At 39.4% G+C, this 27,984-nt stretch overlaps 2 protein-coding genes across 2 annotated transcripts in view; one reads left to right on the top strand and one right to left on the bottom strand.

The window, feature by feature from the left end:
* The window catches only part of efhd1 (EF-hand domain family, member D1), a 29,200-nt gene extending 13,984 nt beyond the window's left edge, over positions 1-15,216 (top strand). The window contains exons 3-4 of the mRNA XM_082502152.1: positions 9,279-9,413; positions 9,853-15,216. Of these exons, the coding sequence (XP_082358278.1) occupies positions 9,279-9,413; positions 9,853-9,987 (270 nt within the window). The 3' untranslated portion in view covers positions 9,988-15,216. The remainder of the gene's footprint in view (positions 1-9,278; positions 9,414-9,852) is intronic.
* A 2,836-nt stretch (positions 15,217-18,052) lies between these two features.
* kcnj13 (potassium inwardly rectifying channel subfamily J member 13) lies at positions 18,053-26,490 on the bottom strand (the record flags this gene model as incomplete). Its single annotated transcript, XM_082502147.1, has 3 exons — positions 26,414-26,490; positions 21,444-21,991; positions 18,053-18,627 (listed from the first exon to the last, which is right to left on the bottom strand). Exons 2-3 carry the CDS (start codon positions 21,958-21,960, stop codon positions 18,053-18,055), a joined length of 1,092 nt encoding a protein of 363 aa, XP_082358273.1. The 5' UTR covers positions 21,961-21,991; positions 26,414-26,490.
* Between the last annotated feature and the right edge of the window lie 1,494 nt (positions 26,491-27,984).

The following is a 27,984-nucleotide window of genomic DNA, read 5'->3' as shown; positions in this document are numbered from 1 at the left end:
GGCGAGAAGATGGCGGCGGAGGCCACAACATCAGTGCTAGGCCCCTTCAGACAGGTGGTGAGTGAAGTAGTGGCGGAGGGCATGCAAGACCTTAAGGCAGAGATGAAGAAGGAGCTATCGCTCGTGAGAACAAGTTTGAAAGAGGACATGAAAACCCAAATGAGCGAGTTAACACACAAGATAAATCAACAGGTTACCGCCGCCACAAGCAGGATCGAGGAGGTGGGGAAACGTCTGGAAGAAATGGAAAGAAACATGGTAGGGAAGGAGAAATGGGACATTGGAGTGAGGGATGCCATTGTTCAGCTGCTGGATAACCAGCTCCAAGAGAAGGCTACGGATTTGGAGGGGCGCTTGCGCTGTAATAACATACGGATATATGGCATCCCTGAGAACATAGAAGGCACCTCCATGCTAAGGTATGTGGAAAGCATGATGATATCGGAGTTGGGGGAGGCGTGGACTTGGGCAGCGAGAAGAACCTAGGGATAGAGAGAGCTCACCGGGCGCTGGGAGTGCAGCCGCCGCCGGGGGCGCCCCCTCGATCAACGGTGGTGCGCTTCTTAAAGTTCAATATTAAAGAACAAATCCTACGCGCTGCATGGAAGAAGCATGTATATATAAAGGAGAAACGGATTTTCTTTGATCACGACTATGCCAAAAACATACAAATGAAGAGAAAAGAGTATGGCCCGGTTAAAAAAGTACTTAAAGAAAACGCCATCCGGTTCCAGACCCCGCTTGCTAAAATGCGGGTTCATTTTGACTCGGGAATGGTCTTATACAATATCTAAGAAGACGCGGATACACGGTGGCCACAAGAAAGCCCAAAGGCATTACAGCGGAGATGATCAGTAGTATGCTACCGACGAGTGTGGTTGGGCCGCGACGCGCCGGGAATACAGCTGATCTACGCAGGAGCGCACGGGAAAAGCTGAAGGTTTTCCAGTGCACGGAGAACGTCGGTACGGAGGAATAACACCTGTGCCCCACCGGCCCCGTTTCGCTGTTAAGACGAACATAAGACCAACGGAACAACGGGTGCACCGGGCTGCTGATCATTACAGGGGGGTATATGGCTGGATGGCCTCCTCCCCTGGCCATGATGGAATATGGCACGTCGATCCCCCTTTGATCATGGAGTGGTGAGGGTCCGATGCAGGTGACTCACATGTTTTTTGTTTTTGTTTTTTGGTTTCCCTTTTTCTTTTAAAATAGGAAACGAGAGGGGCCCCACACTGTGGCATTTCCCCCAGACTGAGAGGAGAGAAAAAACCTCTCTTATGGAAGACCTGGTTTATTTGGTTAAGACAAGTTCTGTCTTTGTTCATGTGTGTTTATTATGTGTTCTGAGGGCTGGGAGTATTGTTATGTTGGTGCAGGAAAATAAGTTGGAAATACATAGAACATATGCGGTATTATAAGGTATTGTCTTTGAATGTAAATGGTATAAAGAATCCCATTAAGATTGCGTTTCTACAAGAAATGCATCTACAGTATCAAAGGAAGAATATGAGAAGTGGAAGAGAATGGGATTCAAAATTTTTTTATTATGCCTCACATAGATCTGGCAAAAAAAGAGGAGTGGCCATTCTGATACCGAACAAGGTTGGTTTTGAGTTTACTGGAGAACATAAAGATAAAGAGGGAAGATTTGTGTTGGTGAAAGGGAAAATGGAACAGGAAGACGTCACGCTGTGTAATATATATGCACCCCCTGGTAGTAGTAGTACAGGGTTCTTTAAAGAGATATTCAGTCTTATTGCCGCAGAAAGTGTTGGTACATGTATATGTGCAGGAGATTTCAATTTACTTCTCCATCCAAAATGGGATAAAACTAGCCGAGACCGGAGGGGAACTAAATTAAAGAAACAAGTAAAAACAATGTTATCTGAGTTGGGGCTTATAGATATATGGAGATATTTACACAAAAATGAACGCAAATTTACATTTTATTCAGCGAGACATGATATGTACTCGAGGATTGATTACTTCTTTACTTTTAGTAAAGATCTCCACAGAGTGAAGGATTGTATAATAGGACAGAGAGATTTATCTGATCATTCGGGACTAACTATGAAGATTGGGTTTAAAGCTAGCCCCAAAAACACCTTATGGAGGCTTAACACAGGTCTGTTAAATAATGACTCATTTAAAATGGGACAGGAGTTAAAAACATATTTAGAACTCAATGACAATGGAGCAGTTAATCCTACAATTTTATGGGATGCGGCTAAGGCTTAGGGGTAAAATTATTGCAAAATGTGCAGTCCTAAAGAAGGTGAGGAGCAAAAAAGCTGTCAGATTTGCAGGAAAATATGGAAAAATTGGAACAACTGCACACCGTTACAAGGTGCCCCCAGGTATTGGAGCAGATGAGGCCGGTTAAACAGGAGATACACAAAATTTTAAGTGAGGAAATTGAAAAAAAATTAAAATATAATAGACAACGGTGGTATGAGGCAGGACCCAAAGCTGCTAGGCTATTATCATGGAGTCTCAGGAGGCAACAACAGGAGAACACTATTCATAAAGTTCGAAATTTAAAAACAAATAAGATAACTAATAAACTCGAAGAAATTCAGAGAGCATTTGAAGAATATTACGCTGAGGTATACACACAACCGGATAAAGCAGATGAGCATAAGATTCAGAATTTCTTATCCAGCCTAGATCTACCATTTATAGGTAAGCAGCAGAATGAAAAACTCGTCAAAAATATCAGCAGAAGAGATTAACATTGGGATCTCAAAACTCAAGGCTTTTAAAGCCCCAGGATGTGATGGATTTCCACCAGAGTGGTATAGGCAAATGAGGGAACCCTTAATCCCGCTACTAAAGGCCTCTTTTAATTACACTCTGAGTGGGGGGGGCGCTCCCACCATCGTGGCGGGAGGCGTATATCTCTGTCATACCAAAAGCAGGGAAGGATAAAACTGACCCCAGAGGTTATAGACCTATTAGCGTGTTAAATATAGACTATAAACTATTTGCCGCAATTTTGGCTAGGAGGTTGAGTACATTGATGCCCACACTGATAGAGGAGGATCAAACAGGCTTCATTGGTAACAGACAAACACACGATAATATCAGAAGGGCCATTCATATTATTGACCAGATACTTAAAGGGAAAACTGGAACAGTTCTCATTGGGCTTCATGTGGAAAAGGCATACGATACGGTCGGGTGGGAATTTCTGTTTCATGTGTTGAAGAGATTTGGGCTATGTGACAGGTTTATCCAATGTATAAGAATGATTTATATGTCTCCAACAGCGAGGATCAAAGTTAATGGAAGCCTCTCAAATCGGATAACACTACAACGTGGCTGTAGGCAGGGCTGCCCGTTGAGCCCACTGCTCTTTAACCTTTTCATTGAGCCAACGGCTCAATGCATCAGAGAAGAGACTTGATTGGCGGGGGTTACAACGGGGAATGTGGAAAATAAAATTTGCTTGTATGCAGACGACGTGCTGGTAGCGCTAGGAAACCCGGAAGAGGGAATTCCTCTGCTTATGGAAATACTGGAAGAATATGGCAGACTGTCTGGTTATAGACTAAACATTCAAAAAACTCAAATCTTGACATTCTTTTTTTTAACCCCTCAAGACAATTGGTAGCAAGATATAGATTCGGATGGCATCAATCTCAAATGGAGTATTTGGGGATCCTGCTGACAAAAGACCTTGCATTGTTATATGAAGTTAATTATAATCGGGTGGACAAGAAGATATATGAAGATCTGGAGAGGTGGGGTCTGCTCCACCTCCATCTGGGCAGCAGAGTTAATAAAGATAAATATCCTCCCAAAGCTGCTATATTTGTTTGCAGCGCTTCCAGTGGAGGTTCCAGCAAAACAATTTAGGGAGTGGGATATGCATTGCTCAAGATTCATATGGGGAAATAAAAGGCCAAGAGTGAAATATGCAACAATGCAGCTGCCTGGTGAGCGGGGGGGCATGGCTCTACCGTGCTTTAAGGATTACTATCTGGCAGCCCAGATCAGACCTCTAGTGTGCTGGTGTAACTCTAAGTTTGAGGCAAAATGGAAGGACATTGAGCTTTCTTTGATGGATTTCCCAATACAGTCTGTTCTGGGGTCTCTTGAGAGTTTACCACAGGCATATCAGATGCAAATTTTAAATTTAAAATTAAATTTTTTGGTCTTAATAGGGAAATAGGGTTGCTGGGATGGCCAGCGTATCTCCCACGCTTCCTTCCAGCATTGTTAGACCATAAATTCAGGGAGTGGTCCAGGCATGGAATCACTGCGATCTGTAAGATAGTGAAGCATGGGGAGCTGATCAATTTTGAGGACGTGTCAGATTTACGAGATCGGCAGGGAAGATTTTTATCGTTACCTACAGGTTCAGAGCTTCTTCCAGAAGGAAATTAGAATGCTTGACGCAGATGCTAGTGGGGTGATCCAAATATTTATGGATGCTTATGGTGAGAACATTATAAGGGGTACTATAGGCAAAATGTACAGAAGTTTTACTGCTATGAAAAAGACCTCAACAAGATATGTCAGTCATCGATGGGAAAAAGAAGCAGGTATAACTATCTCAGAGGAAGGTTGGTTGCGGATGTGGAAGAATGTGTTATCTACCACAAATTCTTTAACATGACGAGATTTTTGGATGGAAGAATTTAATTAGATTCATGCTGGAGGGAGTGCGGGGAGGTCGCTGCAGGTTGCTTCCATGTCTTCTGGTCATGTCCTAAACTGAAGACCTTTTGTGAGGAGATTAAACAAATGGTGATGGATGTGCTGGAAGTACCACTGGACTTCTCCTTTAGTACCATGTACCTTGGGAATATCCCTGAGGATATAAATAACAGAGACTCATACTTACTGAAAATAATTATGGTTGCATGCAAAAAGGCAATTACTAAGTGTTGGTTACAGACAAGCCCCCCCACACGGAAGCTGGTCATAGACATTATTAACACAATTCATCATATGGAACTGATTACCCTCTCACTGCGGCTACAGAAGGAGAAAGGAGAGAGACTTTGGGAAAGATGGGATCGTTATACGTCAAGAGACTAGAAACTGATACCTCTGTGATGCAGAGGGACAGCTGCAAATTTGTTTGAATGAAACATGCACATGTAATATGTGTAAGTAAAACAAGGCGTTGTGTATTTTGGAATATGTGAACATATGTGAATGTGTTGGTTTCCCTTGCCCTCTTTAGTTCTGTATGTAAAATAAGATGAAAATCAATAAAGAGAAAGTGTTAAAAAAAATAAAGTTCAACTTACGATCGTGGCTCACGAGTTGGCAGTTCGTCTTGTAATCGGAAGGTTGCCTGTTCGAGCCCCGGCTCCGACAGTCTTGGTTGTTGTGTCCTTGGGCAAGACACTTCACCCGTTGCCTACTGGTGGTGGTCAGAGGGCCCGGTGGCGCCAGTGTCCGGCAGCCTCACCTCTGTTTGTTTGTGAATGGGTGGATGACTGAATGTAGTGTGAAGCGCTTTGAGGTCCATAGGGACTAAGTAAAGCGCTATACAAACACAGGCCATTTACCATTTACATTTACAGATGGTGCCAAAATGCGCCAAAATATGCCAAATGGCAAAACACCTGATTATGAGTTTATTAAACCCACTGTAACATTTCTGTGTTTCACTTTAGAAGCACCAGTCTTTGCACAGATAATGTTGATTACTGGTGTTGTGGAGTTCAATGTCTAATGAAGCATATAAGTGGTTATAGGCAATAAAATCCCAAAATAAATTAGGCGAGGAAAAAAAAAAATTCTTAAATATAAGAATCCATGTGACATTCTATTTACACAGCACCACAGCACAACAACAACAGTCGCCTAAAGGAACTTTACATTATAAGGTCAAGACCCCCCCCCCCATGTCAACAAGGGGATACGTCTGTTAGAACCAGGCTAAGGCAGCAGCATCCAGCTGTTACAGCTGGTCGAGGGGTAGGAGAATCAGGGGTAAGGGTGAGTTTTATATCTGCCAGGTGCCTTGTGAATGACACTGGATGACAAAGTTGATTTTACATTGACATCAAATTGCTGTCATGCCCACTGTTGTTAGTTGCAGTTTACACCTCGATTTTTGTAATATCAATATTACAAATATCAATAGAAAGGCTCAGAGATTCATAGATTATTCAGAGGGAGATGCAGTTGCAGCAATTTGAAAAGGCGACACTTGGTGGAAAAACACTTAGGCTTCTAGTTTTGACTACTGCTACAGTGGGGCAAAAAAGTATTTAGTCAGCCACCGATTGTGCAAGTTCCCCCACCTAAAATGATGACAGAGGTCAGTAATTTGCACCAGAGGTACACTTCAACTGTGAGAGACAGAATGTGAAAAAAAATATCCATGAATTCACATGGTAGGATTTGTAAAGAATTTATTCGTAAATCAGGGTGGAAAATAAGTATTTGGTCAATAACAAAAATACAACTCAATACTTTGTAACATAACCTTTGTTGGCAATAACAGAGGTCAAACGTTTACTATAGGTCTTTACCAGGTTTGCACACACAGTAGCTGGTATTTTGGCCCATTCCTCCATGCAGATCTTCTCGAGAGCAGTGATGTTTTGGGGCTGTCGCCGAGCAACACGGACTTTCAACTCCCGCCACAGATTTTCTATGGGGTTGAGGTCTGGAGACTGGCTAGGCCACTCCAGGACTTTCAAATGCTTCTTACGGAGCCACTCCTTTGTTGCCCGGGCGGTGTGTTTTGGATCATTGTCATGTTGGAAGACCCAGCCTCGTCTCATCTTCAAAGTTCTCACTGATGGAAGGAGGTTTTGGCTCAAAATCTCACGATACATGGCCCCATTCATTCTGTCCTTAACACGGATCAGTCGTCCTGTCCCCTTGGCAGAAAAACAGCCCCATAGCATGATGTTTCCACCCCCATGCTTCACAGTAGGTATGGTGTTCTTGGGATGCAACTCAGTATTCTTCTTCCTCCAAACACGACGAGTTGAGTTTATACCAAAAAGTTCTACTTTGGTTTCATCTGACCACATGACATTCTCCCAATCCTCTGCTGTATCATCCATGTGCTCTCTGGCAAACTTCAGACGGGCCTGGACATGCACTGGCTTCAGCAGCGGAACACGTCTGGCACTGCGGGATTTGATTCCCTGCCGTTGTAGTGTGTTACTGATGGTGACCTTTGTTACTTTGGTCCCAGCTCTCTGCAGGTCATTCACCAGGTCCCCCCGTGTGGTTCTGGGATCTTTGCTCACCGTTCTCATGATCATTTTGACCCCATGGGATGAGATCTTGCATGGAGCCCCAGATGGAGGGAGATTATCAGTGGTCTTGTATGTCTTCCATTTTCTGATGATTGCTCCCACAGTTGATTTTTTCACACCAAGCTGCTTGCCTATTGTAGATTCACTCTTCCCAGTCTGGTGCAGGTCTACAATACTTTTCCTGGTGTCCTTCGAAAGCTCTTTGGTCTTGGCCATGGCGGAGTTTGGAGTCTGACTGTTTGAGGCTGTGGACAGGTGTCTTTTATACAGATGATGAGTTCAAACAGGTGCCATTCATACAGGTAACGAGTGGGGGACAGAAAAGCTTCTTACAGAAGACGTTACAGGTCTGTGAGAGCCAGAGATTTTCCTTGTTTGAGGTGACCAAATACTTATTTTCCACCCTAATTTACGAATAAATCCTTTACAAATCCTACCATGTGAATTCATGGATTTTTTTTTCACATTCTGTCTCTCACAGTTGAAGTGTACCTCTGGTGCAAATTACTGACCTCTGTCATCATTTTAAGTGGGGGAACTTGCACAATCGGTGGCTGACTAAATACTTTTTTGCCCCACTGTATATTATCGCTAATGTGGCGGTGTTGTTTGAATGGCTCTACTTATTGTTTGGGGGAATACTGCATTGACCATCTGTGCCTTAAATACGAGTGTAAATAGAAGTAGTGTGATCATATTACCAGTAGCAAGTTAAGCGCAACCAATGTGGTGAAAAAAGTAGAAAAGAAAAAGTCAAGTTTTAAGCTTAAAATACTTTGTATTAGAGTAGAAGGATTTTAAATTCAATTCTGGTGAGACAAATATGGTTGTTTCCCTTTCTAGCTCCTGTCAGTACTCACACTGCTTTGGATAAACTGGCTTTTCAGGGAGCTTTTAGAATAGCTGTAATAATTACAAAAGTCTAGCCTAAAAGTAATAAATGCATGAACTTTTTCAACATCTGAGAATAGGATGTTTCTAATTTAAGAGATGCTGCCCAAAGCAGTCACACGTATTTGTTTAATATGCACATTGTAAAACACATCCTGGTCAAATACGACTCCAAGATTTCTTACAGTATTACTCAAGGTAATGCCATCCAGAGCAAGAATATGATGTTTTATAACATGTGTTATAAAATTTTTAGGGCAAAGTACCATAACAATTAATTTAAATTGGAGGTCATCCAGTATTTTGTCTTTAAGACATACTTTTTGTAGTGTTGCTGTAAATCTCAATGGACATCCTGGTGAAAACTGTAAAAAAAAAAGAAAAAAATGTATACAAAATTAGGCTAAACTTGGATACTAAGCTGAATACAAAAGCAATCAGCATCTGCACTCTTAACTCTCTCTCATGAATTAACCTAACATATCCATTGTGAAGTGAATTAACTTACAGCATTGATTCCATGATGCTTTGACACAGATGAAAAGAGACTTCAGCACATGGCCAACATGGCTGTAATGCTTTTCTCAAAAGAGGACCTTTGAGCAGGAAGCAATGCCATCACATGATACTAAGACAAATAAAGTTACTTTTAACTAAAACAAAAATAAACATTCCATGTTTATCCATTTCATAATGATCAAGTTCTTCATACAAAGAAAAAAATTCTCAAATGACCAAACAAATCTCAGAACTAAACTCAGCCTGAAAATTCCTGTGAGTCACTGCCCATTGTTGCCTCTGTTTTAGGAAAGGGAGGAATTCCTGGTTCCAGTGGGACCAGAACAGATTTGTAAGAGCCTGAACACACTGGGTTTTTTTGTGAAACTCCTTTTCTGGGAAGTCTTCAGGTGAAGGTTGAAAACCTGACTTCAGTGTAAGATAAAAGTTTTGGTGAAGAAACATTGTATCAAGAATTCTTCTGGCAACAACTCACGTGCTCCCGAGATCCTGCTTGGTGAGAGGCAGGTGGTGGGTAAAAAATAAACAAATAATTAAAAAAAAAAAGTGTGTGTGTGTGTGTGTGTGTGTGTGTGTGTGTGTGTGTGTGTGTGTGTGTACTTTAAACTGTCTACCTCTCTGCAGTTCCTGTTGATTTTCCGGAGAGCAGCAGCTGGAGAACTGCAAGAAGAAAGTGGTCTAATGGCATTAGCAAGACTTTCTGAGATCGATGTCTCCACTCAGGGTGTTATGGGGGCCAAAGACTTTTTTGAAGCCAAGGTATGTAATAACATTACACCGTGTACTTTAGCCGTACGCCTAGATTTTGACTTTGTCCTTAGCTCCTTCAATGCCTGTCATGACCTGTGTTCAGAGTAAAAACATGAAAATATTAACTTTACTGGAACTAACCTGTGAATGTCTATCTGAAGCCTGTTTCAGTGTTCGGGGGGGGGGGGGGGCTTTAATATACTATACCCCAATATGTGTACTTTTTCTTTTTTTTTGCACAGAATGTTAATGAGTCAAATGGCATATGACTTATCTCTGTGCCCGAGTATATGTTTGATAACTGGGGATACAGCTATGTAACTACTGGTGAAAAAACAAGTACATCAAGTACATTAAGTACTGTACCCAAAGCTTAAATTTGTGAAAAGCTGCAGTCAGCTGTGCATGGCTACTTGGGTTTAAGAAATTTGTTTTTGTGTTGTACCAGATGCAGGCTCTGTCTGCCGGTAGCAAGTTTGAGGCTGAAATTCGAGAGGAAAAAGAAGAACGCAAGAGACAAGAAGAGGAGAAAAAACAACGACATGCTGCCTTCAAGCAGCTGCAGTCCACCTTCTGCTCATAACCCACCACAGAAAGCAGATGATGCAGATTGCAAAGTTCAGTGTTACTGAAGTTTTAGAAACACACTCCTTACTTAGACTCAAACCCGTTTCAAATTGTGGCACTTAAATAAAAAACTGATTAATTAAATTAAAATTAAATCTTGACTAAAATAAAAAACATGTCATAACTAGGCACAGGGTGAAGTCCAGGATATGGTTAGCCTTGCACAAAACTGATACCTTGTATATTGTATGTTCGACCTCTAGACCATTTGAAATCCGTCTTTGGGTTTTTTTTTCTGTTTGTTTGTTTTGAGTTTTGTGCTATAACCTTGTTGATGAACAGTAGTTTGCAATCCCACAACTAAACAACCATAAATATGTTTCTGTTTACCTACAGAGTAAATAAAGATGTGTTGTAGACCTAGGCTAAGGACAACAACTGTACACTGAAGTTTAGCCGTATTGCTAAAAGCACACAGAAGACGGCTTCCATTTAATCATGCTTGCATGTTACAGTACTATTTCTCAACTTTGCCTTTGCTAAGACTTCGTTTCTAATGACCCTAGGAAAAAAAAAAGATGTTCTCAAGTGGAGGTCTGATGATAATCCTAATAGTGGCAGGAGACAGTTTTCTAAGTGGCGTCTCTTTAGTTATCCTCTTTCGTAAGGAACCATCTGTATAAAAGACCAATGAGCCATTGTTTGAATAATTCCTTTGTGATGATTTGTGCACAGTAATATGGTGTAAAAGCAGTAGCAAGCACCTTTACTGTGACCAAACAGTATGTTTGTGAGCAGCATCTCAAGTACATGCAAGTTACAAGGTCCCAGGAGAAATGTGCCCATCTAATTTGATTTTACAGGTTCCCTCCTGTAAAAAGAGTGACATATCACAAATTAAGATGTGAAAGGTCTGGTGTCTGTAGACTACGGGATAACAAAAAAAGTACAAGCTGTCACTTCAGTGCCCGATTACACCGAAAAGATGACCCAGAACAAGATAGAAAACATTCAGTTCTTTTTTTTTTTTTTTGTAGCTCCAGAAAAGTAAAATCTTCATGTGTTATTTTCAAATGCACTGTGGTGTTTTGGTGTAAGAAACAAAATGTTAGGGAGAGTTCAGTCAATATACACTGGTAACCTCACTACTGTTTTTTTTTTTTGCCAATGAGCCATTACCTATAGGTTTTTAACTGACTTCAGAGACCGCTGAAATTCAGCTTCATTTCCAAATAGGACAAATGCTGTTTTTTATGTTGTGACTGTGAATTACAGTACTATTCAGTACGACTAAGTCTTGGGCCATCGTTCATTTCTTTAAACTTAGGTAAAATGTGTAGTATTTGAGGTGAAAAATGAATCTATTTTGGAAAAAAGATGTAAGCTGACAAAATGTGGAACAAGTGAGTACCTTTAGAGGCACTGTAACAGAAAACTTGGCAAACAACCTATTTTCTGTGGCATTTCATGCTCACATCAGGTGTCTGACCTGGTCTTGTTTTTCCCATTTCAGAAATAGGGGTAACCTCAGGACTGTTGTCTCAAAATGTGAACTGGAGATTCTCATCCATGCTTTGATCTCTACTAGTTCAAATTATTGTAATACGCTGTTTTCTTGTCTAAAGCATGTAGTAATTGCTTCTAGTCCATCTAAAATGCTGCTGGAAGGCGTTTAACTGATGTTAAATCTTCTCGAAACATCTTTACACTGGCTTCCTGTCAGGTTCAGATTTTAGTTAAAAATGTATGCCCCATCTGTAATGTCCATTTTATTTATGTAACACCAAATCAAAACAACAGTTTCTTTATATTTTAAGGTAAAAACCCTAAAATAGTAATAAAGACCTGCAGTAATTCCCTGATTCTCCAAGCTGGGTTCTTAAGCCCAGGTAGGGGTCTTCTTGCTATCTCACGTGTTAGTCTGAAAACAAAGAACAATTGGGTGTTTCAATCCTTTGCTCCAAAATACTGGAACAGCTTAATCCTCTCTTTTTACACTCTTAACCCTGTGACATTCTTTAAAACAGCTTAAAGACAGGCACTTAGCTAATGTTTTTGCATACTGTGGTGTTTTACTGGTTCATGTAAAAACCATTTTGACTTTGCACAAGCTGTACTTGAATGTCTGTCACTTACTTGTTAAGAACCAATTCAAGTTATTCCTTTAGATACAGTATTTTTATTATTAGCGGCCTGTCACAAAAATGCATAATTTACTCTGATTTAATTCCAACAGAGCGATTTTCAAATTGATGGAGTTTGATTAGAGTTAGAGAGACAGGACAAAAGACATGCTGTGGAAGAGAGCTACGTTACCTGATCCATCCCTAACTATAAGCTTTGTCAAAAAGGAAAGTTTTAAGCCTAATCTTAAAAGTAGAAAGTGTGTTTGCCTCCTGAATCCAAGCTGGGAGCTGGTTCCACAGAAGAGGTGTCTGAAAGCTGAAAGCTCTGCCTCCCATACTACTCAATTACCCATCAACCACAAGTTAATCAACAGTCTGTGTACTTAATCAGATGGGGCCTGATTATTCAAGACCTTGTATGTGAGAAGCAGGATTTTGCATTCAATTCTGGATTTAACAGGGAGGCAATGAATTAAAAGCCAATATAGGAAAACTATAAATTTTCTTTCTAGTCCCTGTCAGTACTGACAGGGATGTTATAATGTTTTTGTATTATATACTATATTTCCATGTTTGTTTGCGTGTGTTTCAGTAAATCACTGTACCTTTTTCCTACCAAAATATAAAGACCTGAGGGTGGCTCAAGACTCTCAGCACTGTATACATGTCCAATGGGAAAAGTCTCACGGCAGTACTTTGAGATCAGAGACAGGCTGTACAGGATAGTCCTGCAGTTCCTTCATTCAGCACATCTGCATAGAAAAGAGATGTATGTGTTACTTCATCATGTAGTCTTAGCTTTATCATTAGCTTTGCTATGCAGCTATGTTGGTAGCATTGGTCTAGAAAAGAGACTGATACTTGAAGAAATAGCTGAATACTTTGGGAAATACTAGGATTTTCACTTCGGTAATCTCGGGGTTGCACTTTCACTTTGCTTAGCGTAAAGACTGGAAGCATGGTTAGCAACTAGCCTAGTTCTGTCCAAACATAGATATAGCAATAGCCTTAAGGCTCCCAATTATGTTTTATGTGGGTTCAGGTCATTTCTAGTATTTGGTACCATTTGAGTCCACATATCAGAACTAAGTGTATTTTGTATAATAATGGGCCAGTAGCTATTTTTCCAAATCTTGTCTTAGCCTAAAATGCCGCATCCCCATGTCACCTTTGTTTAAGTTAAGTTACCAATATGAGTTCAAAATTTTAAAATTATTTCCAGTATAAACTGATATTATTTGTAATTTTGATCATAGGTTTGATAAACATGAGTAATAGTTACTCACTTAAGGATAAAACATCTTTCCTGTTATAGTACTAGGCAGAATAGTTATTGACATGAAATGCATATCATTGTGTGTTTTTAATTTATTCACAGGATGACATTCAAAGTTTAATCTATACAATGTTTTTAGTAATTTTTAACCTAATTTATCTAATTCTTTTTTCATAGTTTGGTATCTAAACCCCAAATATGTCATGCAGTCAGACTGTATATGGAAAAGGAGACTACAAAGAATATTAAAAATTGTGTTTAAGTGATAATAATTGCACAGTACACTGGCAGGATTTTATTTTATTTATGATTATAAATGTTTTAACAATATGCATTTAAAATGTTGAATTTGAAAAATGCAACTTCTTCAAGTTAATGTTATTATCGGATTATACATTTCATTTACAAAATGGTTATTAGTGATTATTACTATGGGTTTTTTTTTTTTTTATCTGATAGATGTTAGAAACTTTTAAACCTTTACAGGATTAAATTTTCATTGAACAGGAAGAATTACAAATAATTGGGCCATTTCATTCAATGAACAAAATCACGTCCTCTCACTGGTTAAGCAAACGGTGAGGCAAGTATTCACTGGTGTGATGTCACCTTGCGGACAAAATTAATAAAATAAAATAAAACAACGTTATGCATATATTTATGGTTAAATTGAGTACATTTAAAATAAATAATAAATGGAATACTTAAAAAAAAAACTGGACCAAATTTCATTAAAATGTATTTAGCATGTCACACATGGAGAATTTGGACAAAATTGTTCAAGCATTATATCTTCAGCTTGACTAGTATACTATTCTAATAGTTTATGAAACCGCCTCTCACGAAATCATAAATGATACTACTTTGAAATGGCATTAAATAGTAGAAATGACCAAAATGTTAGCACCAAAGTGTTACGTAGATTGATAAATAGATTCAGATCTTCCAGGACCTGAAACTAAAAAGTGTTTTTGAAAAATGTATTAGCCAGTATACTTCACAGTGCTAATGCATCTATTTCCTCTTGTAGTCTCACTTTTGGAAAGAAAGTACTTTTTTCCCAATGATGTTGATCTATATCTAAAACAAAATTTAAGAAATCCTTTACAGAAACACTGTAAAGGACACATGGGCAGCAGTTTGGCTGTTGTGGAAGATGCAGTCCTCTCATCTTTTTTAAACAATATGCAGTGTCACTACCTGTGGAATGACTGTAATGTCATCTGTTAGCACCATACCTGCAACATACTGAAATCACACTAGTAAAAATTAGTTTTTAAAAATTAGTAAATAAGTAAATATTGCATATGTGCAGAACCTGCTCTGTTCTGAGTGAGGTCATTGCCTTTAATTTGTCAGCTTTGAAGGGCAGAAGTACATTTTGGGTTGCTATACGGATGTAGAAAACAGTAAAAGAATTATTATTTTCTGATACATAGATAATAAAAGAAATTCTAGAAGATCAAATAGATCCACAAGCCCAATGAAGCAGAGAGGCTCTAACCTAAACAGTGTAAAGCGCATTTTATGTTCCTGATCATTTTATTTAGTCTCTATTAATGTACTAAGTTGTAGCATGTTATTGTCGACATATAACCAACCAGTGTATGGATTGCATACTTTATCAGTGATTTGTTGTAGAAATGGACAGAGTATTTTTTGATGAATAAATTGTCTTTTGTTTTATTAGAAAAGTTGCCAAATATTAAAGTCAGCAAAATATATTTTTCAGCACTGTATAGATATTGTATTTCTGCTGTCTCTGTCAGAATGGTAATGTTAAACTTAACTGCAATAAATGATAAATAGAATGGTAAACATTGTGAATCATTTTGCTTGTAGCATTGGCTTACTTTCTTTGGGGACTTGTTCCTACCCTCTCTCCATATATTTCTCTCTGTCTCAGAATGAAATTGCTTTTCTAGTTTGAGTTCCAGACTGATTAGCAGCTGTTGACTAACTATTACACAAAATTGTAGTTAACAAGGAACAGAAAACAGGTGTGACTATGAAAGAGGTCATTATGGGCTACAACTCCCAAAGTCCCACATGATCCTGTTCATTCACAGTGTTCCAGCTGCTCAGTGTACGCTGTCCCAGCATCTTACATCTTGCTGCTGTGTGCTGTGGGGAGTGTAGGAATTTGGTACCATGTCTTGACAGTCTTCTTTTTTATCTTTGAACAAGGGAAATAACACCAAACAAACATGTAGGTTTCTGTTGCAATGTTTGGTTCTTCAACACTTTGTTTTTTGTCACAAAAAGACCTTACTACGATCTTCCAGGGAGTAGCATTGCCAAAGCAATCTGCAGTTGTCATGGGCATGTTAATCTAGAAGCTAAATTTAAGAAGTCTGAACTTCAGTTTGTTTAGAAAATATTTATTTCCTGTAATGTACACTGTACAAAGGCACATACACATTTGAAGGAACATTTCTTCACTTTAGTCTGAAGTCACTACATGATTTCTTTTATAATATACCATATAGATAACACATAGATTCTCATTCAATGAACAGCCTTAAAAGAGAAAACTATTCTAAATGCAAAATTTTGCTATTCTACCTACTAGCTTTCTTTGCTTAATATAAAAACATTTAATATTGGAAAAAATGAAAATTATTCATTTTGTATTTGCATAATGATTGAGACAATTATCTTTCAAAATAAAAGGTTTAATCCATAGACCAATCAGCAGTCAGTATCATTCTATCAATTACTACTGAGCCATATGCCAAGCAGGTAAGTCTAATGTTACACAGTTCACTTTACATCATGAGTGTCTTTGTTCTAATGGGATTCCAGAGATTATCCATAGCAGCTTACCATAACAACCATCTGATGTTATGTTGTGATTGTCAGCTCATGCTGCTAGTCTGCAGTACCGTCAGTTCTGTTGCTAGACCATAAGAATTAACAACATGAATGCCAGAGAAGAGTTTCTTAATTTTGTCCCTTGCTTTACTGTCTGCACTTCCAGTACTGCTGCTGCACCTATGAATTTTATATTGCTAGTCATCTCCCTTTTTTTTTTTTTTTTTTTTTTTTGCTCCTTTTGCTATTTTTTTTCTGTCATATATAAATAAAGTTAACAGTCACCAAAGTTGAATCTGAACTTTGAATACTCACATAGGTTAAGGATAGGAAAAGCTGTCAAACATTACCCTCTTTTTCTCATCATTTTTCTTCAGTCACTGTTACACCATCTACCCTGTTTCACAGCCCACGGCTTTACAAGATCACACAGACTTAGCCTGTTGGCAGGATAACTCTATGGAAGAAAGAGAGATGAGTCTAAATTTGTCATTGTCACTGTGAGCATGCTTGCAAATGTTAATGCAGATCACTGTACTTATTGTTATCCTGACCTTTTCACTTTTTAATAACATGTACATTTTGTGAGTGCTGCTTTTATAGCTTTGCTCTCAAATGTATTTTTGCTAGAAAACTAATTCTATTTAATTTGATAATAAAGGTAAATAAGAAATTCTATAACCTCTATAAATAGGTAATGTAGTGTTGCCACTGGGCACTCCCAGGCAAGGATGACAACATGCAAACTCTTGATTCAAACCCAGAATATTCCTACTGGCCACTCCACCACTGTGTCACGTTCTGGATCATTCAGTTGTCATGTACTGTATTGCTTGTTGTAGCTGGGAACTGTAAGTTTATTCTGGCCTGCAACTGTTTATGTCTGGTCCCAGTCAAGTAATATTCATATGTTATTCCTGTTAAGTCTATCGGAACCTACCCTTTAGCTAGCTTAAGTCAGTAAGTTCTCAAAGCAGGTATTACATTTGAACAAGGTACATCTGAATTTCTACACAGTAAATTGCTTACTTGGAATTCAATAAATATCTTATCCTTGTATGAGAAGCGTGAAAATTTAGTTGATACAAAATGCAATCAAACTGCTCCATGGCTCCCCAAAATAAAAATAAAAACCTAGAATAGATTTAAATTTTGGCTCCTGTGTACTTCTAACCATGGATTTTTCACAATCATTCTTTAAACACAGCAATTCTGCAATTTTCATTTGATTTTGGAGAAAAGAATTAACCAAATCTGGCAAGATGTGCAGTTGGTGAGTAGCAACTGTCTGTTAGTGTGGTTAAAAATACAGTAATGGGGCAAGCATGACAGTGAAACTGCAGTAGCACTCAAGTGCTGTCGATAAGGTGATGCCTAAATATAAATTGTGTATTTTCATGAGCTGAGTGACCAAACTTTTTGATCGTACCTTGTAAGTTTGAAGTGTGATAAGAGAACAGTTTAGACTGTTCTTATTCAGTCATGTAAATTCTTCTATGATCCTTGCATTTTCATCATCTTGAATTACTTTTCCTTAAGTATTAAATGTTCAAACACACACATCTCCCTATACCCCACTCCGCGCACATTCTTCCATCCTTGCTAGTCAGTCATTTTAACTAATACAACTGCCAGTAGTTACTGGTTCCCCTGCTTTGAGCACTGAGGACTTGAAGTGATTTGAGGGAGGAGGTGAGGGAGCCTGCAGCAGTACTTATATATATCTGGCATACATTTGAATTTTTATAATGTTGAATCATAAATTCAAATTTACCAAATTCAATCAAATACCTCCTGACAACAAATATATCTGCCTCCACTTGCATATTCTCTCGGTCTCTTTGAGAATCTTCCCTTCAGCATTCTTACTCCATCCTCTCATTTCCATCACCGTTGATCTGCACCACACAGTCCTTGTTCATAGGCTCTTTTGAATGGGCTGTATCAAAGTGCTGGTTGCTCACTGTGTACCTTCCACAGGCATCCAAACCCAAAGCAGGGACAAAGCGGCGGTCAAACTGGATTTCTTGGCGCAGATAAGAGGTCCTCTTCTGGCAAGTGTCGCCAGTTCCCTCCTGCAAGGCTGATAGGAAGACAACTAACTCAAAGTGGGTTGATGAACCCTCACACAGGACAGGATAGAGGGGGCTCCGACGGTCCAGGGGGTGGTAAAAGGTGAGTGGGAAAATGAAGAAGGGGCATGGCTGCTGGCCCAAATGGTCCAAATAGAAGTCCAATGAAGTCTGGTGCAGAGCTTGGCCTTCATGCTCCTCGTATAGCACAGCACTCACCTTTACATCCACCAGAGGCCGCTGCAGCAGATTGGTGACTCGAAGCATGAGGCACGTCTGACCCAGGTGTTGGCCCACCACTGCCTGGTGGCTGAATTGTATGGCTCCTGCTCGCTTCTGGGGGCGGGCAATCTTGGCTACAAATGCACCTGAAAGTTAAGACGAAGTCTTGTTCATGTTGTTTTTTTAGCCAGTTAATCACATTTTTTAGTAATGTTTCTTTGTACTAAACCATAGCACAGGAAATATTTTTCTCAAGCATCATGGAAAACCCCCCACAAAATGAGTAGTTAATAGTAATGGTTGCAGCATATGACCAAAGAACATGAAAACATGAAGTGCCATTAAGCTGAAAACTTTTTCTCAAATTATTATGAAATTATTTTAAACCTCTGCATATAAAAAGGATTATAATTCCTAAACACCTAATGTAATACTTTTGCTAAATGCTTTAAACCTCTCCACAAATCGCTACCTTATTATGGTGGAGGGGTTTTTGTGTCCCAGGGATACCAGGGGCTATGTTGTCTGAGGCTTTTTGTCCCCTGGTAGGGTCTCCCAATGAAAATTGGTCCTGGGTGATGGACCAGACAAAGACCAATTAAAAAAAACCCTATGAGCAGAAGATTGAGGGAACCATTTACCCTGTGCAGGATAGGGTTAACCAAGACCCTGCCCTGGAGCCAGCCCCGGGGAGGGTGTCCGAGGGCGAGCGTCTTAGTCCATGGAGCTCATTTGGGCACAGCCCAAAAAATAAACATGGGCCCACCTTCCTGTAGGCATACCATCCCCACATTGCGCTGCAGGGCTCGGGTGCAATGTGTGCTAGGTAGAGGCCAAGGTCAGAGACCAATCCCAGGCTACCAAGACTAGCAACTGGAACATGGAATGTCACCTCTCTGGTGGGGAACGAGCCTGAGTTAATGTGTATCGTCTGTTCTTATAAGAATGACGGCCTTCTTGGAGTCCCTGGACAGGGTGCTTGAGGGTGTGCTCTATCTGGGGGCTCTGTCGTCCTACTGGGAGACTCCAACGCTCATGTGGGCAATGACAGTGAGATCTGGAGGGGCGTGAGTGGCAGGAATGACCTGCCATATCTGAAACAAAGTGGTGTTGTGTTACTGGACTTCTGTACAAACCACAGTTTGTCCATAACAAACACCATGTTTGAACATACAGGTGTCCATAAGTGCACTTGGCACCAGGACTCTCTAAGCAACATGTTGATGATTAATTTTGTAATCATATCATCAGATGTGTGGCCTTATGTTCTGGACACTCGGTAAAGAGAGGTGCTGAAGTGTCAACTGATCACCACCTGGTGGTGAGTTGGATCAGGTGGCAGGGCAGGATGCTGGACAGATCTGGTGTGCCTAAACCTATAGTGAGGGTTCACAGGGAACACCTGTCCCAGTCCTTCAACTCCCACCTCCAGCAGAGCTTCGACAGTGAGTCCAAATGCACTCAGCACCTCAATTGCTGAAACTGCTGCACTGAGCTGTGGCCACAAGGTGGTTGGTGCCTGCCGTGGTGGTAACCCCCGAACCAGATGGTGAAGGGAACCGTTAGGCTGAAGAAGCAAAAATGTAAAAATATGTAATGTCCAAAATGTTATGGTCCTAACTGTATGGAGAGGCAGACAACTACAGCAAGTTCATATAGAAATTGGGGAATTGTATGTCTGATAGAAAATGTTTAGACTTTTGAAAAACATATAATATTTCTGCTTTTTTTTTCAGTAGTAAAACAGAAACAAAAGGTAATAGACAATGGAAAGACTAAAAGTAAAATACAAGCACTTGGATAAACATCATTACTTTCCTCACTTGTTCTGATGGTGTGCATTGTCATCAGATAAATGCACATTTCTGATTTCTATATAGCAAAGGCAGTGATCATGATAGTGGAAACAATTTTAGACCAAAGAATGATGTTTAAACTTCAAAATATCTTTTAAAATGTTAGAAGCACAACTGTATTCTTAAAGTGCCCTATTTTTACATTACTGTACTAAATGTGTCTCAAATCACAGGAGAATAACTTAAAATATATGACTATTTCTTAAGCCTCTTACACTGTGCACTGCTTTTGGTTCATTTATTAATGGTAAACTGGTCATTTTTCAATGAAAAGTTGGAGCAGTGTTACTGGGTTGGACCTGGTAACACTCACACATCGGTAAAGTAAAGTGTGGTTTGATCTGTGAATTTTTGTGAGGAGCAGCGTAATGTTTGAATAAAGCTTGAAAAAGGTTCAGACAAAAGATGCCAGTGTCCAAGATAGAATAGCATTTCTATGGGATGAAGTCAACAATATTACATATCTAATTTTCTGGCTACCTAGAAATATATTCATGGGATTTATCTCTGGAAGTGCAATACCTGGAGTATTCCAGCAGGTGTCACATTTTTTTAGCCTCAGAAGCTTTAAAACTGCAATCTCTGTTCTGCCTCATGAGGTTGGAATCCTATAGCTTTTTTTCTTATCTCAGGATTAATGAAACAGATCTTGTAACATGTTGTATTATAAGATATTTGTTTAATTAATCTTTAGATCTTTTGTTGTGCCATAAGATCTAGTTTTCCACTTCAAATGTTTATGATTAGGATGTGGATAGGTGTTTTGGAGATTACTGGTTTGATTTAAGCACTGACTGAGACTGGCAACCTGTCTGGGGTGTATTTTGTCTCTTGCCCAGATTCACAAAGTCTGCTGTGAAAGGTTCCAGCCTATGAGAAAAATGTCAACATGAGCAATTTCACAAAGAAATGATAGTATGATTCATTTAGTATGATTTACACGTTTTCCTTTAGACTTTGGGCTACCACTAAAACACCTTCTATTGTGAATATGTAAATGTAAACTCAGTGTGGTAGTTATTTTCTGTTATGTTTCCCAAATAGTAAATTAAACTTAAGACTGAGAATTGTCTTAGAATAATTGATGTTTTGATGGAGAGATGTACCTGTGATAAATGCTTCCAGCATGAGCCCAAGCAGCATCTGTACAGCCAACAGTGCTATAGCACTGGGGCAGTCTCCACTGGGGAACATAGTGCCATAGCCGATGGTTAGCTGAGTCTCCAGGGAGAAGGAAAATGCAGCAGTGAAGCTTGTAATGTGCTTTACACAGAGCACATGCCCCTGTGGGGGCGCATCATGATCCTGCACAGCAAGGTCCCCATTTAGGTGTGCCAGCAAGTACCACAGACAGGCAAACAACAGCCAGTGGGCCAGGAAGGAGGTGCAGAAGGCCAGGAGGACCCATCTCCAGCGCAGACTCACCAACAATCCCCACACATCCTGCAGGGCCAACAGCCAGGCTCTGCGTAAAGTCTCATGCCATGAGCCCGAAGAACACACAGTGGGGCGAAGTGCACAGTGTCCATCTTTGGTGATCAGACGCTGGTGAGGTGGAGCGGACAGGAGAGGTGATGAGGAAGCCTTGCCACCCAGAACACTGCTGTTCGATTTGGTTGTCATGCTTATGGGCAAAGTGAAGGTGATGATGATCCTGAAATGAAATAACAGGGGAGCTGACTAACATAGATGATCAGTAATTATCCATACAACTTTTATCAGCATTTTTCCCATACAAAAATAGATGTAAAGAAAAAAAAGAGCTAGAAGTTAGTCACACTGTGGTATGAAATTTGCCCATGTATGGAAAAGAGGTGGGGATGGGGGCTTTGTGATCTGTGGGTAAATTATTAGAGAGCTCGCAATAGCTTCTCAAGTTCCTGTTTTCTCTCTACATACTTCTTGTGACTGCTGTTTTGAATCGCATCATTTTGCTGAATAATTTCAGCTTGGTTAAAAGGACAATAAGTTCAGGTTATTCACTCCTGTCTCTTTTCTCCAGTAAATGAGCACAGAGAGCAGTTCCTACTATCTAAAGATTATAACTGTAATTAGAATTTAGTTGAAAAAAGGTCTTGATGCACTGCTGCCTGTAAGTTGGTGGATTCTTTTAGTTATGCTAAGCTAACCAAATGCTAAATCTATCTATCTATCTATCTATCTATCTATCTATCTATCTATCTATCTATCTATCTATCTATCTATCTATCTATCTATCTATCTATCTATCTGTCTGTTTGTGTGTCAAATACATTTTCACTGGAACTCTCACTTGATGCAAGTGTGGCAAGCTATCATTAAACTGAAAAAACAAAATAAACCTATCAGTGAGATCCCAGGAAGTGTGCAAGTGACTTCTTCAGTCTCAGCTGAGTTCAGGTTTCGCCTGCCTTATAAATAGTACCGAAACTAGAACCAGGTGTAAATAAACTTCAGGACAGTTGTGCCGTCCACTTAGGTGGAGTTTGTTTGTTTTCCCCCATGTATAATTCACAACAATCCTCCTGGTACTTAAACCTGTACACTATTACTCTGTTTTTACCGGAGACCCAGTTCTTAAGGTGGACCAATTTTGGTGTAGTGTGTTTAGGCAGACAGAGAAAATACGTCTCAGATGTTCTGTTACTCCTGACACATAAGGAATCACAAAAGACTGCTTAGGAGGCGATTGTCCTTCTCTCCTGGATTGCTTGAAGCATTCTTAAGGTGTCTTCCCAGCTTTGACAAATCTCCAGCTTGGATAACTACATTTACTCAGGGCCTTTTTGAGATGTTGTTGTTCTGCTTCCTTGGCAGCTGTGTCTGTTTGGATGGTGTTCACTATCTGTTGTGGCATCCTTATGACACGTAGTGTGTTCTCCAGTGGATAAGTGATAAGAATCAAATCTTAAATATTGATTGTCTACTAATCGGAAGGTTAGTGGTTTGATTCCAGGCTGCTCCAATCTGCAAGTCAAATATCCTTGGGCAAGATACTAACCCCAACTTATCCTCTGCTGTCTGCATGCACTGGAGTATAAATGTGTGTGAATGCTAGATAGAAAGAACTTCAGCATAGAAGAAGTGCTTGTATGAATGGGTGAATGAGCCAAGTTGTATAAACTGCTCTGAGTACTCAGGCAGAGTAGAAAAGTGCTACTAGGATCTGGATACACTGGTTTAAAAAAAGTCAGTGTCTACTGTACACTTTCAAATGTTTCCCATTAATGATGGACTTTTCACAGTCTAACTCCTTTCATATCCTCTCTGGTGTTTGTCTATTAAGTTAATGTGATTATTGAATTGTGGCACGTCCTGATTTTCTCCCAGGTGTCATTCACATACCTGAACCAAAGGGTTTAGGAAAGGACTGCCTAAAGTTGGTACATGAGTATGAACAAACATAAGATGGCAGACTACAGGAACCACCTGAGATGCAGCTACAGATGCAGAGAGTCAGCTGCTAAACAAACTGGTAAGGCATTTTTACAATGTCACAACTCAGGGACAATATCAACTCTGTTTCACAACTTGGAATGGAAATACAGAGGGTTTATAACAATTTAAACCACTGGTTTGCCAGAGTAGGCATAAGACTTTTCTGTCTGGAAACAAGAAGACTCTTTTAGATGTTTTCTGGCAAATGATTTACTTGTACCAGAATGGTGGGAAGAAAGAACATCTAACTTTCTGTCTGTCTGTCTTTAATGCAATAATGCACAACTTTGTGATTAATATTAACTATAGCAGATATATTTGCAGGCAATCCTCACAGGCAGAGAGCTAGTCCTGTCCTCTCCAGAGTTTCTATTTCTATGTCAATATTGTTGCCAGGAGATTAGAGCAGGTCCCAGCTGGGAATCTGTCTGAGGAACACAGCAACATGCAGAGTAGGAATGCATCTTTCATCTGCAGGGAGCTTTAAACTTACTGCACTACATGGCTCTCCACTTGTCTTGTTCACCAGTTACAATATACATTTACCACCCTTTTACGCATTTATTAAGCAACTCCCTTTTACACATAAACACATCAAAAAGATAATGCAAAAATATTTAAATACTTAATTCTCTCATACATTTCATAACTATTTAAAACACAAAGAGGAAAATAAATATATGGTGTGGGTTGTCAGTTACTGACAAATTGAGGTTATAAGTGGAGTGGTGAATCGACTGCTGATCATTTTGTAGTTTGTCTTCGGCTGCTGGGGAAACATCAGTCTGATTAAATGAAGCCAAGCATTTACATGAGAGCCATGTGCTTGTTTCCTTGTATTTTCCTTGTAATTTCAGTCTGTAAGCTGTCACTGGATCAGCTTGTGATCACGTGAGCCATTGGAAAAAGCAGAACTGAGGCAAAACATAAGTATCAGTCACATTTCTGTGTGTTCAGTACAGATCTGGAGTCAGCATGTAGTTAACCTAGCTTAGTATAAAGACTAAGAGCAGTTCCAAACGAGTATGCTGGCTCTATCCTGTCTAGCAAATAAGTAGCTAAGTAGTAGTGTTCTATATCGTTTGTTTAGTCAGAGATGTTATAAATTATAGATGAACCACCTAAAAATCCCTAACCACAAATCTATGGAAAGTTCTATATTGCCAAAATGGTAGATCTATGCCATATACAACTGTATCCCCAAAAGCCAGTTGCCTGCTTCATAAGAACTAAATCAAGGCGTGGAATGGTAGAAGCAACGTAGAAGTAAACATGATAAAATGATTTACATATGAAAGTGTCTCTTTTCACATTTTTCTGGTGTTAAAAAATGTGAATACTTGGTTCTTGAATATTTTGAAAAAGAAAAATATTAATATTAAGTATTAGAATCTTATATGCATCCATCAATTAGTCCAACAGCAAAATTAGAGTCAGAGTTCATGAAGTAAATTGAAAGAATTCAATAGGTAGGCACCAAAGCTTAGTGTCACTGCTCCGAGTGCAATACTGCCACAATGTCTCTTACTCATTTTATGCTATGATGTTGAATAATCAGTGATTTATGGTCATAATTCTGTTTGCGTTTTTTTCTGTTTTCTAAGTTGGTAACTTAGACTTGAGAATGAATTCAATGTTAGAATTTATGGTCAGTTGTCAAAGTTAATGTTTCTGTCAAAAAGAGAATTCCTCTAGACATTTAGGAGACGAAATATAAGGCCCACAGCTGAAGTCAGTTTTGTACTTATATATATTGTATGTATTTATATGCAAAATATTTTAAATAACTTAATTTAGGTGATTATGATGTTGCAGATATGTTTTTTTCTCCATTTCTCCACACTGTTATTCATAGGGCATTGTGTTCACTTAAAAACAAATTTGTAAGAACTACAGACACAGACTGGCAGATGCAGTTTGCCTGTGAACCACCAAACTTTCAAAACAGACTCTACCTTGAATATTTTATACATAGCAGCTGTGGTATCATGTTTGTAAAAACACTAGATGAAGCTATCTCTGTAAAGGTCATTAATGTACTTTGTAAATACTGCTGTTTAATGCAGTATGCAGTCTGTATGAGTTCAGTTTTTCTGACCTCATAGAGATGTCTGTTATTTATACTACAGCCTCGTTTTTGTACGATGATGTATGATGAACACTTTGTGTAACTGCTTTACTTACTTTAACTAATGGAAGTTATTTACTCTAAGTAACAGAAATTTTGCCTGATAGTGCCTCAAAAGTCTTTTTCGTATCTTTGTTAATGTAAAAGGAAGTAGACTAGTTAGTGGAAATAAGTGCTTATTGCCAGCTCAGTGGGGTGCACCTAGGTTTATATAACAATCAGGCTGCAGCTGTTCACTTCTTGTATTTGAACAAGCAAGTCTAAATACAAATATGAGATGAGTGATCATCTACATCACTGTAGCAATCATTAGTCTACTACATCTATTACAATTATCAGAGCCCACAAATTTCACTGATGTTACCCGACCAATCCTGTTTTTTATTACAAAGTCAACAAGTTAGATTAAAATAAGGGCACTTCAAAGGTTCCGCAGGACTGATGAGGTTGATCAGCTGATAACTAATTGCTCACTATCCATGTAGCAGTGTTTCAAGTCTGTCAGCATCACACGCATAAGGTTTTACTTACCTATTACTGTAGTCAGGGCTACACCTGGGCCCTATGACCTTTTCACCTTAGAGCTGATCTGAGGTCTGACAAGTGGGAAAAGTGGCTGAAGCAAATAGAGAGACTGTGCTGTTAGATCCTTGGAAGATGAGGTTTACTATCCAAGAAATCCTTAGCAGAAAGTGTCACTCCAGAGAAGTTTTTCAGTGTGGGAGTGGGACTGAGCACAGCTCCTCTGATCTGCAGCTTCCAGCTCTGGGGTGAGGATGATTCAGTTGGTCACATTACTCTGCATGGAGCCTATTAGTGTTCCCGGAAGACAGAAGATGGGGGAAGGGGGAAAGAACAACACCTTGTCACAGTTCATTCAAAGAACTGCTTAGTGCTAGCTGATGTTCTGCAGCTGTGAAAAATTGAGTTTTCTGCTGGGGGGCATATAGGTATATGCATATATGTCCCAGTATCTGTAATATCTGTTTGTGAATATACGTTTTGCTTATATATCTATTAATTTTATGGTAACTTAATTATGTATAAATATGTTTTGAATTGATTTTCTATATCTCAACTCTTAATGGAGGAATTAGCACTATTCTTCCCTCATTTGGTGTTTTGATGATGGTGGTGCAGAGTACTCTGTAATAAAAAAAAAATAAAAAAAACATACAGTAGATGCTCAAATAAATTATATCTGTTGACTACAAAGTGGCTGCCCTTCTGATAATGTGATCCTGGAAGTAAATGTTTAGGTTTGGGCCTTCCGTAATTAAATTTACTGCAATCTTCTGCAAAGACAAAAACGTAAAGAAAATTCTGTATGAAGCCTTGTAATCAAAGCTTTTCTACTTTTTTTTTTTTTTTTAAGTATGGAGTGACAGCTCGTTGGTTCAGTGAAAGCACTGCTACCTCAGAGGAAGAGTTCGAATCCACAAACTGGCCAGGGCCTTTCTGTGTGGAGTTTGCATGTTCTCCCTGTGGTTGTGTCTCTTTCCGTACATGCAGTTAGTGACTCTAAATTGCCCACAGGTGTGAATGTGAGTGTGTGAATAGTTGTCTGTCTCCCTGTGGCTGTATCCCAATTCAGGGTCTGCAGCCTTAAAGGCCGCATTTTAAGGGCGATTACATCACAGCGACGAGACGAAGGCTGTCCCAATTCGAAGGCTGCTCGAAATGCGGCCCTCAAATGCGTCCTTCATTTCCCTGAATTTTAAGGACGTGGCAGTGTAGACTTCGTGGCCCAACATATCCCAGAATGCATAGCGCAGCGGTGGGTGTGGATAATTTTGCCGAAAAAAAACGGCAGATGAGGGGCGCCCGAAGAGTAAACTTTTAAAAGTAAGTACTGAATATTATGTCGCTTATTTATGTGCAAATGTTCAATAACGAAGAACATTAAAACATTACTGTTGGCCACATGTCGGCAAAGTTATGTGACATTAATGACGTTTGTACTAACTTAAAGCCTTTACTTTAAAATATACGCCGTTCAATAGCTGACCTTAATCTTACAATGAGCTCATGTAGAAACAAACAAACAAATGAACAAAAGATTTTCTCCTTCGTTTCTGTCAAACAAAGCTGTATGAAACATT

This window comes from Aulonocara stuartgranti (genome assembly GCF_965226115.1).
Source record: "Aulonocara stuartgranti genome assembly, chromosome: 14".
Taxonomy (NCBI): Eukaryota; Metazoa; Chordata; class Actinopteri; order Cichliformes; family Cichlidae; genus Aulonocara; species Aulonocara stuartgranti.
The sequence above is the reverse complement of the archived record's forward strand: the minus strand, read 5'-3'. Positions and strand labels throughout refer to the sequence as shown.